The following is a 17,618-nucleotide window of genomic DNA, read 5'->3' as shown; positions in this document are numbered from 1 at the left end:
AACAACTATGTGGAGAGGACATAGTAGATGGCAGGAAAAAATCTCCAGGAAGGTTTGCTGGAGACTTGTTGGTTCTCCTGAGGTCTTCTTGTTGTCCTTTGAACACACCTGGATTTGAAGCACACCTGGTTTTAGACAGCAAAGGGACCCTACTCCTTAAATACAGAACGGGTAGAAGAAGGAAAGGCTACCTAGGGATAAAGGCCAACAATACATCCATGCCCATGTCACACCAACACTCCGCAGTCTGCATTGGTTGCCAATCAGTTTCCGGTCACAATTCAAAGTGTTGGTTATGACCTATAAAGCCCTTCATGGCACCGGACCAGATTATCTCAGGGACCGCCTTCGGCCGCACGAATCCCAGTGACCGATTAGGTCCCACAGAGTGGGCCTTCTCCGGGTCCCGTCAACCAAACAATGTCGTTTGGCGGGCCCCAGGGGAAGAGCCTTCTCTGTGGCGGCCCCGGCCCTGTGGAACCAACTCCCTCCAGAGATCAGAATTGCCCCCACCCTCCTCGCCTTTCGTAAGCTCCTTAAAACCCACCTCTGCTGTCAGGCATGGGGGAACTGAGATGTTCTTTCCCCCTGGGCCTCTACAGTTTATGCATGGTATGTTTGTATGTATGTTTGGTTTTATAAATAAGGGTTTTTAGTTGTTTTATTATTGGATTGCTATATATTGTTTTTATCACTGTTGTTAGCCGCCCCGAGTCCACGGAGCGGGGTGGCATATAAATCCAATAAATAAATAAATAAATAAATAAATGAATGAATGAATGAATGAATGAATCAATCAATCAATCAATCAATCAATAAACAAACAAACAAACAAACAAACAAACAAACAAACAAACAAACAAATAAATAACTTAGGGTCATAAGCAGAGAAGGGCTAGAACGGATGTCAATATTTTTTGCTCTCTGTGATCTTCTCCAGGTTATATTTTAGGCAGCGCCTTCGGTGTAACCCTTGTAGAAAAAGGCAAAAATCATCTTGATCTTTTCTTTCCAAGGTCACCTCAATACCCAAGAGCAATTAAGGGAAAAACCCACTCAGGTTTGGGTAAATGGAAAGCATGAAAAAAAGAAAAGTAAAATAACCCTGCCTTGATTTTATTTGGTGAAAGAAGGAATAGAAGTAGACTTCAGCAGGTTTTCAAGATGATACGTTGCTCAAAAACATATTTGAAACAGTTAAAAAACATAATATAACTTCAAGTAAATCAAACCTATGTGAAATCAAACTGTCCACTTAGGAAGCAACACTGATTGACAGTCAATTTTACATGCTGTTGTGCAAATGGAATATTTGTGCAAATGAAATATTCAATGAGAATATTTCATTCATTGAGATCTAGGATGTGTTATTTGAGTGTTCCCTTTATTTTTTTGAGCAGTATATTATTATAATTCTATTTCTCTCACACACTCTCGTCTGTCTGTCTGTCTGTCTGTCTGTCTGTCTGTCTGTCTGTCTGTCTCTATCTATCTATCTATCTATCTATCTATCTATCTATCTATCTATCTATCTATCTATCTATCTATCAATCAAATAAAATGGAATTCCAGTAATTCTTGCAATGCTTGGATCTCTTTAAAAAATCCCTCTAAACCACCACAATCCCATAATTTTAGACCATGTGCTCAACAGGACAAGCGTGTGCCCCCTTGTACTCTGGGAAGTGTAAAACATGCTGAGGTTTCAACAAGAACCTTGGTTCTTGTTACACATTAAACCACGCAACTCTCGGATAGCTTGAAAACAATCAGAAGGCAAATAAACTTTATTCCTGCGTGGGATAAAGCCCAGTTCTAGGCCAGTTCTCACTTATAGGATGACGCGCCATAATTTTATTACCGTAGTATTCGTACCTAATATTTATGTGTTCCGGGAGGCTGTGGCATGCCAAACGAAGGCCAGATACGATGAATATACGAAAAATTGAACATTGGCTTGCAAAAATGACTAGCATCAAAGGGCATTCGAGAGAAAATGATAAGGACCAACACAAACATGCAATCAGAAGCCAAAGAGTGACCTTTAAGCTTCTCGATAGTCACTGAAGGAGAACGCAATGCAGCAAAGCTTCCTTGCAGGATTTCATTCGCATGTTGTAGGTGCCAACTTCATAACCATCAACTTTGGACAGTGGAGATAACAACCAGATACCAGAAGTGCAACCCAGCAGCTCCATTAAAAGGTCTCTGTGTGTGTGTGTGTGTGTGTGTGTATGTGTGCAACTCACTGAAACACATCCCATATCAATTTTAGATGCCACAATGTCTGGTAGACTTTATGTTTGGGTGCCACCCAGATAAAAAAAAAAGGTTTCTTAATCAATCTCACAACCCAACCTTGTACCTTCACAGGTACAGGTACCTGTCGTTCTCAACCTTAGGACCACAATAAAGCCCCAAATATTTTTGTTAAACAATAGAATAGAGTAGAGTAGAATAGAATAGAATAGAGTAGAATAGAGTAGAGTAGAGTAGAGTAGGATAGGATAGGATAGTGAATAGAATAGGATAGGACAGAGAATAGAATAGAATATAGATGGAATAGAATAGAATAGAGTAGAGTAGAGTAGAGTAGAGTAGAATAGAGTAGGATAGGATAGGATAGGATAGTGAATAGAATAGGATAGGACAGAGAATGGAATAGAATATAGATGGAATAGAATAGAATAGAATAGAATAGAATTTTATTGGCCAAGTGTGATTGGACACACAAGGAATTTGTCTTTGGTGCATCTGCTCTCAGTGTACATAAAAGAAAATATAGATTTCTCAAGAATTACAAGGTACAACCCTTAATGATTGTCATAGGGGTCAAATAAGCAATGAAGAAACAATCAATATTAATAAAAAAAATCTTAAGGATACGAGCAACAAGTTATAGTCATACAGTCCTAAGTGGGAGGAAATGGATGATGGGAATGAAACTAGTAGTAATAGTAGTGCAGACTTAGTAAATAGCTTGACAGTGTTGAGGGAATTATTGGTTTAGCAGAATGATGGCATTCGGGGGGAAACTGTTCTTGTCTAATTGTCTTGGTGTGCAGTGCTCTGTAGTGACGTTTTGAGGGTAGAAGCTGAAACAGGTTATGTCCAAGATCCGAGGGGTCAGTAAATATTTTCACGGGCCACTTTTTGACTCGTACACAGGTCCTCAATGGAAGGCAGGTTGGCAGCAATTGTTTTTTTTTCTGCAGAGAGATGGAAAAGCAATTTGCAGCATCGCAACCCACCAAGGGAAAAGCTGTAGAAAGTAGACATCTGTATCATTACACAAGTTACAGCTAAATTCTTTGTGATAAATCCTCATCTGAGACTGGCTTTTTCCAAAGCTGTCATAGGTATAATAAGTGACAATGAAGAGAATGTGTATGTAAAGGGGAGGAGGATGTATATTTCCACCCTGAGTAAAGTGCCTTGAACTTTAGCAGTGTGTTTGCAAATAACAGAATAACAGAGTTGGAAGGGACCTTAAGGGTCATCTAGTCCAACCCGCTTCAGACAAATGGCTATCTAATCTTTTCTTAAAACTTTCAGTGTTAGAGCAACCACAACTTCTGGAGGCCAGTCGTTCCACTGGTTTATTATTCTCATGGACAGCAAATTCCTCCTTAGTCCTAGGTTGCTGCTCTCCTTGATTAATTTCCATCGGTTGCTTCTTTTCTTGACTTTAGGTTTCTTTAGATAACAGCCAAATTGCAAAGCCAAGCATGCAAAATTCTTAAAGATGCAGGGGGAAATAATCATTGCAGGGACGGAAAGATACAAAGAATCCCTTCGGGACTCTGCAGTACTGTACTGTTTAAAAGTCACTGCCGGCCACTGAAAATTATATATTGTCCAAAAAAAATAAAAATAAATTCAGTTTAATAATTGCTTCCATCCTGTTTTGCAGCCTACTCACCAAAGGTGGCGCTGTGCGAAGCAAACACGAATCCCCATTCAAAGAAGCGATGACGTCAGGGGACCATAGAAATGAAGAAGGCGGTTGCCAAGCTATTTCCCAGGCACTTGGGTGGCTCGCCGTGATCGTATAGTGGTTAGTACTCTGCGTTGTGGCCGCAGCAACCTCGGTTCGAATCCGAGTCACGGCAAGGGTGCATTTCCTTTTTTCCTTCTGAATTCGGATTGTAAATGTTTAATAACAAGGGACTTTTTTGGGGGCTTTTAAAATTATTCGACAGCAAAGGAAAACAGGAAGACTCTTGCAAAATTCAATGCAGCAATAAAGCCCAACGTCGGGTCAGAAAGGAAACTTGGATTACAGCCAGAAACCCCTTCTAGATTCGGAGTGTATGTTTTGCGGGCATTATTTGCTGGAAATATCGGTGTAAACTTGCTGGAAAGCAAGGCGCAAAAAGCCCCGGCTGCGTTTTGCTCAGGAGGTGTGCATTTTGCTATTTTTAAGATTATTTAACCCATTTAAGGCCAATGAATAGAATGGAATAATAATTAATGGAATGGAAAGGAATAATTAATAGAATAGAATAATAATTAGAATACAATAATAAATAGAACGGAATGGAATGGAATAGATTAATTAATAGCATGCAACAGAGTAATAATGAATGGAATGGAATGATTAATAGAATAGAAGAGAATAATAATTAATAGAGTAGAGTAATAATTACAATAGAATAGAATAATAATTAATAGGCTGGAATGGGATGGAATAATTAATAGAATGGAATAATAATTAATGGAATGGAATGGAAAGGAATAATTAATAGAATAGAATAATAATTAGAATACAATAATAAATAGAACGGAATGGAATGGAATAGATTAATTAATAGCATGCAACAGAGTAATAATGAATAGAATGGAATGATTAATAGAATAGAAGAGAATAATAATTAATAGAGTAGAGTAATAATTACAATAGAATAGAATAATAATTAATAGACTGGAATGGGATGGAATAATTAATAGAATAGAATAATAATTAGAATGCAATAGAATAAATTAAGGGAATGGAATAATAATTAATAGAATAAAATAATAATTAGAATACAATAGAATAATTATTGGACTGGACTGGACTGGACTAGAATAGAATAGAATAGAATAGAATAGAATAGATTTTGGAATGAAATAATAGAATAGAATGGAATGGAATGGAATAATAGAGTTGGTCGAAACATTTAAATATGCGAAAGGGTTAAATAAGGTTCAGGAGGGAAGTGTTTTTAATAGGAAAGTGAACCCAAGAACAAGGGGACACAATCTGAGGTTAATTGGGGGAAAGATAAGAAGCAACGTGAGGAAATGTGATTTGACCGAAAGAGTCGTAGATGCTTGGAACAAACTTCCAGCAGTCGTGGTTGGTCAATCCACAGCAGTGGTTCCCAAACTTGGCAACTTTAAGACTTGTGGACTTCAACTCCCAGAATTCTCCAGCCAGCATAGCATAGCATGGATGGCTGGAGAATTCTGGGAGTTGAAGTCCACAAGTCTTAAAGTCGCCAAGTTTGGGAACCACTAATCCACAGTCACTGAATTTAAACATGCCTGGGATAAACATAGATCCATCCTAAGATAAAATACAGGAAATACTATAAGGGCAGACTAGATGGACCAAGAGGTCTTTTTCTGCCGTCAATCTTCTATGAATGAAGAAGGAAGGGAGGAAGGAAAGAAAGAAGGAAGGAAAAAAAGAGAAGGAAGGAAGGGAAAGAAGGAAGGAAGGAAGGAAGGAAAGAAAGAAAGAAAGAAAGAAAGAAAGAAAGAAAGAAAGAAGGAAGACTCCACAGTGACTGAATTTAAACATGCCTGGGATAAACATAGATCCATCCTAAGATAAAATAAGGGCAGGCTAGATGGACCAGGAGGTCTTTTTCTGCCGTCAATTTTCTGCTGAGCGCCCGGGGATGGGAAGACACCCCCCCCCCTCCGGAGTTGACGAACTACAGCTCCCATCATCCCTCACCCAAGAGCCGCTGGGACTGCCGGGCTTTGTAGTCCGGGGCAGCATCTCGGGAGGTAGTAAAAGGCGGAGGATGCGGGTTTGAAAAGACGGGTGGGCAAAGAGTGGGTGGGTTGGGCGGCCGGGGCGGGGGCGGAGCAGTCCCCGCGGGGGTCCGCAGCGGAGCGGTCCAGCCGGAATCGGGGAAAGATGCTGCTAGTGGTGATGCTGGAGTGGTCCAGCCAGAATCAGGGATGCTGCTGCTAGTGATGCTACTGGAAGAACCGGCCGGCTAAAAGCCCCTTTGCGCTTCGGAACCGGGCCCGGGCTGGATCGGACCGGCGCTCGCTCCGCGCATCGCCATGGCTCGCTGGCTCCGCGACCGCCTCCTCTTCCGCAGCGCCCGGCCGGAGCCCCCGCAGCCGGACTACGCGGCGGGTCCCGAGCAGCCCGACCTCCTGGCCGCCTACCGCTTGCAACGCGAGCGCGACTTCGAGGACCCCTACGGCGGGGGCTCCCACGAGGCCCCCCCGGCCGCCCCCCGACGCTGCCGCTCGCCTCGCCGCAGGCTCATCCGGGTGGAAGCCGAGAGGGCCGCCCCCTCCCCCGGGACGGACCAGAAGGAGAACAAGGTCTTGAATTTGAGGGGTGGGGGTCTAGGGAAGGGAGGAGGAAGAAGAGGAAGGGCTGGGCATCCTTTCTCCCTGGAGGGGATGAGTGGGAAGACCCCCCTTCGCCTTCCAGGGCTGGGGGCAAATTGGGTCTTGTTTATTTATTTATTTTATTTATTTATTTTGTCCAATACAAATGGAAAGTTAAGGAGAATAAAAACGTGTAGTAGTAAATATCAGGGAAGGGATCGAAGAAGAGATATGAGAATAGAATACTGTACATCAATGAAGAGTAGAGGAAGGACATATGGATGGGAGAAAAGATATATAAAATGTAGGAGAGACAATTGGACAGGGGACGGAAGGCACACCAGTGCACTTAGGCTCGCCCCTTACTGACCTCTAAGGAACCTGGAGAAGTCACCCGTGGAAAGTCTAAGGGAAAAATGTTGGGGCTTGTGGGTTCTTTTGGCTGGGCTGCTCCAGAGGCGGAGCGGTTGGGTGACTCCAAGCTCCATGGGCCACTGCTAAAGGCGAAGGGTCTATGGAGTTGGTCTTGGAAAGCATTTGGGGCAGGGCACACTCTGCCATATTTTTGACGCCCACTCCCCCTTTGTGGCAGAAAGGAGGTTAGTGGGCAAGGAATGGTGTGGGTAGGGGGTGTGTTGGTTTGGATGCATGGATTGGAATTCAAGTGTGGATGATGGGTTTTAGGGCTGCTCCGGAAAGCAAAATAAAGAGGAGGCATGCTAAATTTTATTTCTCTATTTGTTTGTTTGTTTGTCAAGTACATGTTGGTAGTACTCAATGGTACGGACTCAATTGTGTCAACCCCTAACCCCCAACATTTCTCCCTTAGACTCTCCACGATTGACCTCTCCAGGTTCCTAAGAGGCCAGTAAGGAGCGTACATAAGTGCACTGGTGTGCCTTTCGTCCCCTGTCCAATTGTCTTTCCTCTCTTCCACCTATCATATACAGTATATTCTCTTCCTTTCATATATCCTCTCCTCTAAGTTCACTTTTACCATATATATTACCACATGTCCATTTTTCTTCCTATGTATTTGTGTATTGGACAAATGAATGAATGAATGAATGAATGAATAAATAAATAAATAAATAAATAAATAAATAATAAATAAATAAATAAATAAATAAATAAGTATACAAAGAAATAACATGGTTTGTATACATGATATTGGTACTAATAAGAGGGAAACATTAGGACAGGTACGGTAGGCACGCTGATGCACTTATGCACGACCCTTATAGACAAATTAAACAGATTGAGAAGGGGGGGAGAAAAACTGGAAAAACATTCCAAATTAAATCCAAATTAATCCAAATTAAATCAGGTATTTTGTTTGCATTTTAGCAAACCCAAAACAAACACAGTTGGGCTGCATTTACATGCATGAATTAATTAAAGGCATCCTTTTATCTTAAAAAAAACCCCCTAACAACCCATAAACTCTTGGGCTCAGATAGCTAAATCTTCCTTAAAACACCAATGCTGGGTTCACATCTGGTAGCTTGAAGTGGCAGACTGGTTCACACAACATGCACAGACCAAGCCCGGAGTTGCACAAACCACTTAAGTTTCTTTTAGCTATTTTGTGTAGCTTTTTGTAGCTCTTTTAAGTTTTGTAGATTTTAGGGATCCTATTTGTGGGCCTTTCTTTTGAATGGACAGGCAGAAACAGGTGTTCCGTTACTATAAAGTTTGCCTCCATGTTAGTGATTATTTATTTACTTATTTACTTATTTACTTATTTACTTATTTACTTATTTACTTATTTACTTATTTACTTATTTACTTATTTACTTATTTACTTATTTACTTATTTACTTATTTACTTACTTACTTACTTACTTACTTACTTATTTACTTACCGTATTTACTTATTTACTTATTTACTTACCGTATTTACTTATTTACTCACCGTATTTACTTATTTACTTATTTATTTATTTATTTTTTCAAGTAAGTATTGGTGGTATACAAAGATATAATAATATTTATATACATGATACTAGTAAGAGAGAAACATTAGGACAGGGGACGGAAGGCACGCTGGTGCACTTATGCACGCCCCTTACTGACCTCTTAGGAGAGGTCAATAGTGGATAGTTTAAAGGTAAAGTTTTGAGGGTCAGGTGATGATACTACAGAGTCCGGTAGTGAGTTCCATGCATCAACTACTGGGTTACTAAAGTCGTATTTCCTGCAGTCGAGTTTAGAGCAGTTTACTTTAAGTTTGTATCTGTTGTGTGCTCATGTGTTGTTGTGGTTGAAGTTGAAGTAGTCGTTGACAGGAAGGACGTTGTAGGAGATGATTTTATGAGCTATGCTTACGTTGTGTTTAAGGCAACGTAGTTCTAAGCTTTCTAAACATTGGATAGTGAGTCTAATTGAGTAGGGTATTCTGTTGCGAGTGGAGGAGAGGAGGGCTCTTCTCGTAAAGTATCTCTGGACATTTTCTAGAGTGTTTCTGTCCAAAATGAGGTGTGGGTTCCAGACAAATGAGCTGTATTCAAGGATTGGCTTGGAGAAAGTTTTGTATGATCTGGTTAGTAGTGTGAGATTACCAGAGCAGAAGCTATGCAGGATTAGGTTAACAACTCTTGAAGCCTTTTTGGCGATGTTGTTGCAGTTTAAAGTATCTCTCCTTGAGTTGCTGATGAATGAAAAGGGTGGACAAGCAATTTTACTTCTCCCTTAGATCTCAAAATCCTCTGGCGTGGTCAGGATAAAATAAGTCGAATTGGATTCTCGGAGTTAAAGACAGGGATGCATCTTGGCTTGGAGGGTGCTACTTATTATTATTATTATTATTATTATTATTATTATTTATTAGATTTGTATGCCGCCGCTCTCCGCAGACTCGGAGCCTCCCCATCCTGATATGGCCGAATCCACAGTTTAAATGGTCCTTTCCTTTTGTAGATGACCATCCTGCAAGACTATTCAGACCCATTCGACACGAGGCAAGACACTCCTAGTCGGACGCAGGAGCAGCAAAGAGATAAAAACGAAGGGTACATGGAACCGTTTGATGCTCAGAAGCTCCTGACAGGTAAGGGAGGCATTTTAATTAACCTTTAACCTATAAAGCCCTACCAGGCTTAGGACCAGATTACCTTCGCAACATAGATGTGTTTTTAATGCCTTTCGAAAGGGAAGGAGAGTCAGGGAAGTACGAATCTCTGGGGGCAGTTGGTTCCAGGGGACTGGGGCCGCCACAGAGAAGGCCCTTCCCTGCGGTCCCACCAGTGGGCATTGTTTGGCCGATGGGACCCGGAGAAGGCCGACTCTGTGCGACCTAACCTGTTGCTGGGATATGTGAGGCAGAAGATGGTCTCATAAATAATCTGGTACAATGCTATGTAGGGGCTTTGAACATCAAGGGGCCCACAGTTCTCCTTTAACTCCTCCTCCACTACCACCACTGAAAGTCCTTCCATGATACTACGAGAAGTTCTATTTGGAGGGGAGAGTTGGTGTTGTAATAATAATAATAATAATAACAACAACAACAACAATAACAACAACAACAACAACAACAACAATAAAGAGATTGTTATTATCTCTTAATTATTATTATTGTTGTTATTGTTGTTATTGTTGTTGTTTTATTATTGTTGTTGTTATTATTATTATTTATTATTATTATTATTATTATTATTATTTATTATTATTTATTAGATTTGTATGCCGTCCCTCTCCGAAGACTTGGGGCGGCTCACAACATAACATCAGTACACTATAAATACAAATCTAGTGTTAAAAAATTAAAAAACTAATTTAAAACACATTGTTATAAAAAAAATTATGTACTACACACTCAAACCGACTGAACATCGTGCATAACCAGGCCCGGGACTCTCTTCTCCCCTTTGCAACCTAGAGGTTCAGAAGGATGGCCCCAAGGAAGAACCTGCCACTCCGAAGCCTCTGCCTTTGTATGACACTCCCTACGAAGCCCCGGAGGACGAATCGGGCCCAGAGGACCAGCCGTCTTCCCAGCCTGCCGTCTCCTGTCGCTACTCCTGGTTGCCGGAAGACGACGAGAGGCCTCCAGAGGAGTATGACCAGCCGTGGGAATGGAAGAAGGAGAGGATCTCCAGAGTCTTTGCGGGTGAGCCAAGATAAGATGCTCCACCATTGGTTAGTACCTGAGGGACCAGTAGAAGTCCAGATGTCGAATCCCTCCTCCTCCTCCTCTTCTTCCTCTTCCTCCTCCTCTTTCTCTTCTTCTTCTTTCTCCTCCTCAACTTTCTCCTCTTCATCCTTCTTCTTCTTCTTCTTCTCCTTCTTCTTCTTCTCCTTCTCCTTCTCCTCTTCCTCCCTTCTTCCTCCTCCTCTTCCTCCTCTTCTTCTTCTTTCTCCTCCTCTTTCTCTTCTTCTTCTTTCTCCTCCTCAACTTTCTCCTCTTCATCCTCCTCCCCCTTCTTCTTCTTCTTCTTCTCCTTCTCCTTCTCCTCTTCCTCCCTTCTTCCTCCTCCTCTTCCTCCTATTCTTGTTCTTTCTCCTCTTCCTCCTCATCTTTCTCATCCTCTTCTTTCTACTCTTTCTTCTTCCTCCTCCTCCTCCCTCCTCCTCCTCCTCCTTCTTTTTCCTTCTCCTCCTCCTCCCTCCCTCCCACAAGGCATCTCTGGTTAAGTGTAGATCAGAGCAGGAATAAAACGGAGGCCAAAACCCTTCCACCAATTTGTCCGTTCTCTACTTAACCTCCCTCCTCACCCCACCCACCCCATTGCAAGATATGTTGCCTGTAGCTTACAGAACCCACCTCTGATTCTCTCCACCTTTCTTTCATTTGGTCTTGAATGGGAGAGGTCCTGAGAATTGGACTCGGGTGGTCTTGTCCCACCCGTGGTCACAAGGCTACCTACCCCGGTGGCCTCCTCCTGCTCTCTGAATGTCTTCAGCCAGCCTCTCCTCCTCCTGAAATTGTTTTCTCTTGATGGTTCAACCCAGTGGAGATTGAAGGGATCAAGGACTTGCCGTGGCCTCCTCCGGTGGGACAGCTGGATGGTTCGACTAACCACTCTGAGCCCGAGAAACATCTCCTTCTCCAAAGCACCAGAGATGCTCCGCCGGGCCTCCAGAATGCCGGTGCCAGTGCTCCAGACTCTTCTCCTCTGGAAGACAATAGTGAGTAAGCCTATTGAAGAAAGGTGTATGTATGTGTGTTTCAGCCCTTAAAATAATATAACTGAGCACTCTGTCGCCTCTGATTTGTACACATGGCAATTCTTACTCAGCTCAGTTATTTACTGTTCCACAACGATAGACTGAATCTTGCCAGACTAAAGACTCTTCTCTTTGTATCTACAATATACTCTGGCACCTATTGAGAAGGAGATGTCTTCATCCTCTTACCTTCTATCATGCCATAGTTGGACTTCAACTCCCAGAAATCATGTGTGTGGACTTCAAACCCCATAACACCTCAGTCACCGTAACCAAGAATGGCCCAAAACCAAGAATGACACATGGCAATTCTTACCCAACTGAGTTATTTATTGTTCCACAACGATAGACTGAATCTTGCCAGACTAAAGACTCTCCTCTTTCCATCTACAATATACTCTGGCACCTATTGAGAAGGAGATGTCTTCATCCTCTTACCTTCTATCACGTCATTGGTGGACTTCAACTCCCAGAATTCATGTGTGTGGACTTCAAGTCCCACAACACCTCAGTCACTGTAACCAAGAATGGCCCGAAACCAAGAAAGACACATGACAATTCTGACCCAGCTGAGTTATTTATTGTTCCACACTGATAGACAGAATCTTGCCGGACTGAAGGCTCTGCTATTTGCATCTGTGATATGAGAAATGTACTGAGGAGGAGTTGTCTTCGCCCTCTTTCTCTCACACAAACTCTCTGGGCTCAGTTGCCTCTTGCTCCTTCATAACGCAGCCCCTCTGTCCGAGGGAATCCACCTCCTCACCTAACACATAGGAACATAAGAAGAGCTATGCTGAATCGGGCCAAAGCCCATCGAGTCCAGCATTCTGTGTCCCACAGTGGCCCACCAATTGTCCTTGGGGATCTTGAGCAGAAAGAGAAGGCAAGACCCTCCCTTTCCCTTGACCCCCAACAAATGGTACTCAAGGGAATCCTGCCTGCCTCAAGCAACATAGAGGCAGCACTTGGACATCCATTTCAATAACCACCGTGGATACACTTGGCATCCATGAATCTGTCTAATCCTGCCTTGAAGCTCTCCAGGCTGACAGCTGTTGTGACTTCTTCTGGAAGTGAATTCCATAAACCAAGGACCTTCTGGGTGAAGAAATATTTCCCTTGATTTGTCCTCACTTTCTTACCTGTGAGCTTTAGGGAGGGCCCCCTCGTCCTAGTATTGTGTGATAGAGAAAAGAATTTTCCTCTATCCACATTTTCTATCCCATGCATGATTTTATACACTTCGATCCAGTCACCCCTTCAACGCCGTCTTTCAAGGCTGAAGAGACCAAGGCGTTGCAACCTGGTTTCATAAGGGAGGGGTTCCATTCGCTTGACCATTCTTGTTGCCCCTTTTTCAGTTCCATTATATCCTTCTTGAGGTGCAGTGACCAGAACTGTACACAGTTCTCCAATGTGCAATGGATTGAAAAGGGGTGGGGAGCTCAGTTAATAATAATAATAATAATAATAATAATAATAATAATAATAATAATAATAATAATAATTTATTGGATTTGTATGCCGCCCCTCTCCGTAGACTCGGGGCGGCTAACAACAATAATAAAAACAACATGTACAATCCAATAATAAAAAATTGTAAAGATCCTCTTGCTCCCGCCGCACATACCCCCATGTTTGCCAAATCCTCAGCGCATTGGCTATATTTTTTATCTCCGTCTCATTTGCTCCCCCCTTCCCATATTCTCCCACCCCCCCGGGGCCTGATCCTGCCTCTCCCTCTTGTCCTGCAGCCGCCTCCCACAACTCCACCTTTCACATTCCATTGTGTGCTTCTGCTCCAAGGTGCCGTGAAGAACCATGTGCCGGCATGCACAGAGGGAAAGGGCGCCCCCTGCTGGTTGAGCCCAGAGGATGGGGCAGCTTTTGGCGAATATGTCAATCCTGCACTGCCACTGGAGAGCCAAGGGTAAGTAGGATGATTTAAAAACCACCACCCCTCACTCCCAGGGAGACCCTGACCTACATAGAGAAATCACTACATAAGTGCTCAAACCAACGGAAATTGCAGTTTAATGTTTCCAAATGTAAAATAATGTACAGTACTTGGGGAAAATAAATCCTCAATCTGAGTATTGTATCGGCAGTTCTGTGCTAGCAAAAACTTCAGAAGAGAAGGATTTAGGGGTCGTGATTTCTGACAGTCTCAAAATGGGTGAACAGTGCAGTCAGGCGGTAGGGAAAGCAAGTAGAATGCTTGGCTGCATAGCTAGAGGTATAACAAGCAGAAAGAGCGAGATTGTGATCCTGCTGCATAGACCGCTGGTGAGACCCCATTTGGAATGCTGTGTCCAGTTCTGGAGACCTCACCTACAAAAAGATATTGGTAAAATTGAACAGGTCCAAAGACGGGCTACAAAAATGGTGGAAGGTCTTAAGCATAAAACGTATCAGGAAAGACTTCATGAACTCCATCTGTATAGTCTGGAGGACAGAAGGAAAAGGGGGGACATGATCGAAACATTTAAATATGTTAAAGGGTTAAATAAGGTTCAGGACGGAAGTGTTTTTAATAGGAGAATGAACACAAGAACAAGGGGGCACAACCCATAGTTCCCTCTAAGCTGAGCAGTGAGCAATCGCTCACTTAAAAATCATCATCAACTCAGAGTTTTCCAAACCTGCCCAGAAGCCGAGAGGGAAAGAGGGAGAGGGAAGGAGAGAGAGAGGAAGAGAGGAAGAGAAACAGGTAGAAAAAAGAGAGGAAGGAAAAGAGAAAGAAAAAGAATGGGAGTAAGGAAGAGAGAAAGAAAATCAAAATCTAGTTTGAAACTAGCTCAACTATTTAAGTGGCATTTTGATATTGATAGAGTTGCCCTATTATGAGCTCACTGTTATAGACACACAGTACAGTAATTTATTTTGAAATTCTCTGAAGCAAAACAGGGTGGGTTTTTTATTTGTTTGTTTGTTTGTTTGTTTGTTTATCTATCTATCTATCTATCTATCTATCTATCTATCTATCTATCTATCTATCTATCTATCTATCTATCTATCTATCTATTTATTATTTCTGTGCCGCCCAGTCCCAAAGGGACTGCCTCTCAGACACTATACTTTTCCGCCCACCCCCCCAAAAAATTAGAGGGAACACTGGCACAACCTGAGGTTATTTGGGGAAAAGATCAGAAGCAACATGAGAAAATATTATTTTACTGAAAGAGTAGTAGATGCTTGGAACAAACTTCCAGCAGAAATGGTTGGAACAAACTTCCAGCAGACATGGAATTCAAACATGCCCGGGATAAACATATATCCATCCTAAGATAAAATACAGGCAATAGTATAAGGGCAGACTAGATGGACCAGGAGGTCTTTTTCTGCCGTCAATCTTCTATGTTTCTATGTTTCTATACATGCAAGATAACCGAAGTGCGAGTGCAATATGGCGATCGCTACCGGTATGCCATTCTTTACCGTACCGGTAGCAACCCACTACTGATTACGATGGAAAAAAATATTGCATTTCAACTTTTTGAATACTTTTTTTTAAGGGAAAAAAAGAGAATTTTTCTCTCTCTCTCTCTTTTTGCAGATGGTATCATGGGACCTTGAGTCGGGTGGATGCTGAGAGCCTTCTCCGACTTTGCCGGGAAGCCAGTTACCTGGTTCGGAACAGTGAAAGTAGCCACGATGCCTTTTCCCTCTCCCTCAAGTGAGTGTAATTATACAAATGATGCCTCCTCTTGGTAGGAGGGGGTATTACAATCATTAAAGGGAATGGCTGTGGCCTTGATCACACATTCTGTATTTTTCGGAATATAAGACACAATGGAGTATAAGACTGCACATTAGTTTTGGGGTGAGGAAAATAGGGGGGGGTACGTGCTGTCAGGAATTAAAAATCCCTAGGTAATATCCTAATGCAGAAAGTAGGCCTCAGTTCAGAATGCTGAGTCATTCAGAGGCAGTTGAGCCTGCAGCAACCTAGCAATTATGTGAAAAGTATTTAACTAGGCAAGAGTTCCCTGCTCTTTCTCTCTGTCTGTTCGCTGTTAGCTGTGTGCTGTTTGTGGAAGTATGCTTTGAAGAAGCTGTAACACTGTAAAAGTTGGTTCCTGTGAGTTATTGAACTAAGATAGTTGTAGCAAGGTAAGATACTAGTTTATTTTATGTAGACAGTAGTAGTAGTAGTAGTAGTAGTAGTAGTAGTAGTAGTAAATAAACAAACAAACAAATAAATTAAAATAAAATAAATAAAATAAATAAAATAAATAAAATAAATAAAATAAATAAAATAAATAAAATAAATAAAATAAATAAAATAAATAAAATAAATAAAATAAATAAAATAAATAAAATAAATAAAATAAATAAAATAAATAAAATAAATAAAATAAATAAAATAAATAAAATAAATAAAATAAATAAAATAAATAAAATAAATAAAATAAAATAAATAAAATAAATAAAATAAATAAAATAAATAAAATAAATAAAATAAATAAAATAAATAAAATAAATAAAATAAATAAAATAAATAAAATAAATAAAATAAATAAAATAAAATAAAATAAAATAAATAAAATAAAATAAATAAAATAAATAAAATAAATAAAATAAATAAAATAAATAAAATAAATAAAATAAATAAAATAAATAAAATAAATAAAATAAATAAAATAAATAAAATAAATAAAATAAATAAAATAAATAAAATAAAATAAATAAATAAATAAATAAATAAAATAAATAAAATAAATAAAATAAATAAAATAAATAAAATAAATAAATAAAATAAATAAAATAAATAAAATAAATAAAATAAATAAAATAAATAAAATAAATAAAATAAATAAAATAAATAAAATAAATAAAATAAATAAAATAAATAAATTAAACAAACAAACAAACAAACAAACAAACTTCCTGCTGCTGCTGCTGTGTTTCATTGAAGACTTCAACTCCCTTTCTACTGGTCTGTGGCTGGCTGGCAGGTTGGGTTTGTGGGTTGGCTGGACTGGTTTGCTGCTCGGGCACAAACAGGCTACTTTCCTCAAATGCAATATCTGATATGTGCTGTGTTCCTCTTCTTTCTCTCTCCCTAGGAGCAGCCAAGGGTTCCTTCACATGAAACTCCTGCAGACAGAAGACAACAAGTTTGTCTTGGGCCAGCACAGCCCTCCCTTCAACAACATTCCAGAAGTCATCCACCACTATGTCAGCCACAAGCTGCCCATCCAAGGAGCTGAACACATGTCCTTGCTCTACCCAGTCTCTACTCAGCCCTCCAACTGCCTGGCCGCAGAGCAGTGACTTGCACCAAAGGGCTCAGAAGCCGTGGGCTCGAGGCCTGCATGAAAATCCCATGTTGGGTGGACCATTTGTGGTCCACAGGCTCTCTTTGCACGGAGAACGCAGGATGCACCTGAGGTTGGAAACTGTTCTGGAAACCTCACCTACAAAAAGAGATGGGATCAAATTGAACGGGTCCAGAGACGGGCTACAAAAATGGTGGAAGGTCTTAAGCATCAAACTGATCAGGAAAGACTTAATGAACTCAATCTGTATAGTCTGGAGGACAGAAGGGAAAGGGGGGACAAGATCGAAACATTGAAATACGTGAAACGGTTAAATAAGTTTCAGGAGGGAAGTGTTTTTAATAGGAAAGTGAACACAAGAACAAGGGGCCACAATCTGAGGTTAGTTGGGGGAAAGATCAGAAGCAACGTGAGAAAATATTATTTTACTGAAAGGGTAGTAGATGCTTGGAACAAACATCCAGCAGACGTGGTTGGTAAATCCACATGAACTGAATTTAAACATGCCTGGGATAAACATAAGATAAAATACAGTACAGGAAATAGTATAAGGGCAGACTAGATGGACCAGGAGGTCTTTTTGTGCCGTCCATCTTCTAT

The 17,618-nt window shown here is 40.9% G+C and overlaps 1 protein-coding gene and 1 non-coding gene across 2 annotated transcripts; both read left to right on the top strand.

The window, feature by feature from the left end:
- The first annotated feature begins 4,040 nt into the window (after positions 1-4,040).
- On the top strand, positions 4,041-4,112 carry TRNAH-GUG (transfer RNA histidin (anticodon GUG)). Its single transcript has one exon. It is a non-coding gene; the product is annotated as a tRNA-His (tRNA).
- Positions 4,113-6,285: 2,173 nt separating this feature from the next.
- On the top strand, positions 6,286-17,013 carry SHF (Src homology 2 domain containing F). Its single transcript, XM_070762069.1, has 7 exons — positions 6,286-6,555; positions 9,484-9,613; positions 10,445-10,675; positions 11,518-11,694; positions 13,543-13,666; positions 15,293-15,412; positions 16,806-17,013. Exons 1-7 carry the CDS (start codon positions 6,286-6,288, stop codon positions 17,011-17,013), a joined length of 1,260 nt encoding a protein of 419 aa, XP_070618170.1.
- The last annotated feature ends 605 nt before the right edge of the window (positions 17,014-17,618 follow it).

This window comes from Erythrolamprus reginae, chromosome 10, assembly GCF_031021105.1.
Source record: "Erythrolamprus reginae isolate rEryReg1 chromosome 10, rEryReg1.hap1, whole genome shotgun sequence".
Taxonomy (NCBI): Eukaryota; Metazoa; Chordata; class Lepidosauria; order Squamata; family Dipsadidae; genus Erythrolamprus; species Erythrolamprus reginae.
This window is presented reverse-complemented; position numbering and strand designations above follow the sequence as displayed.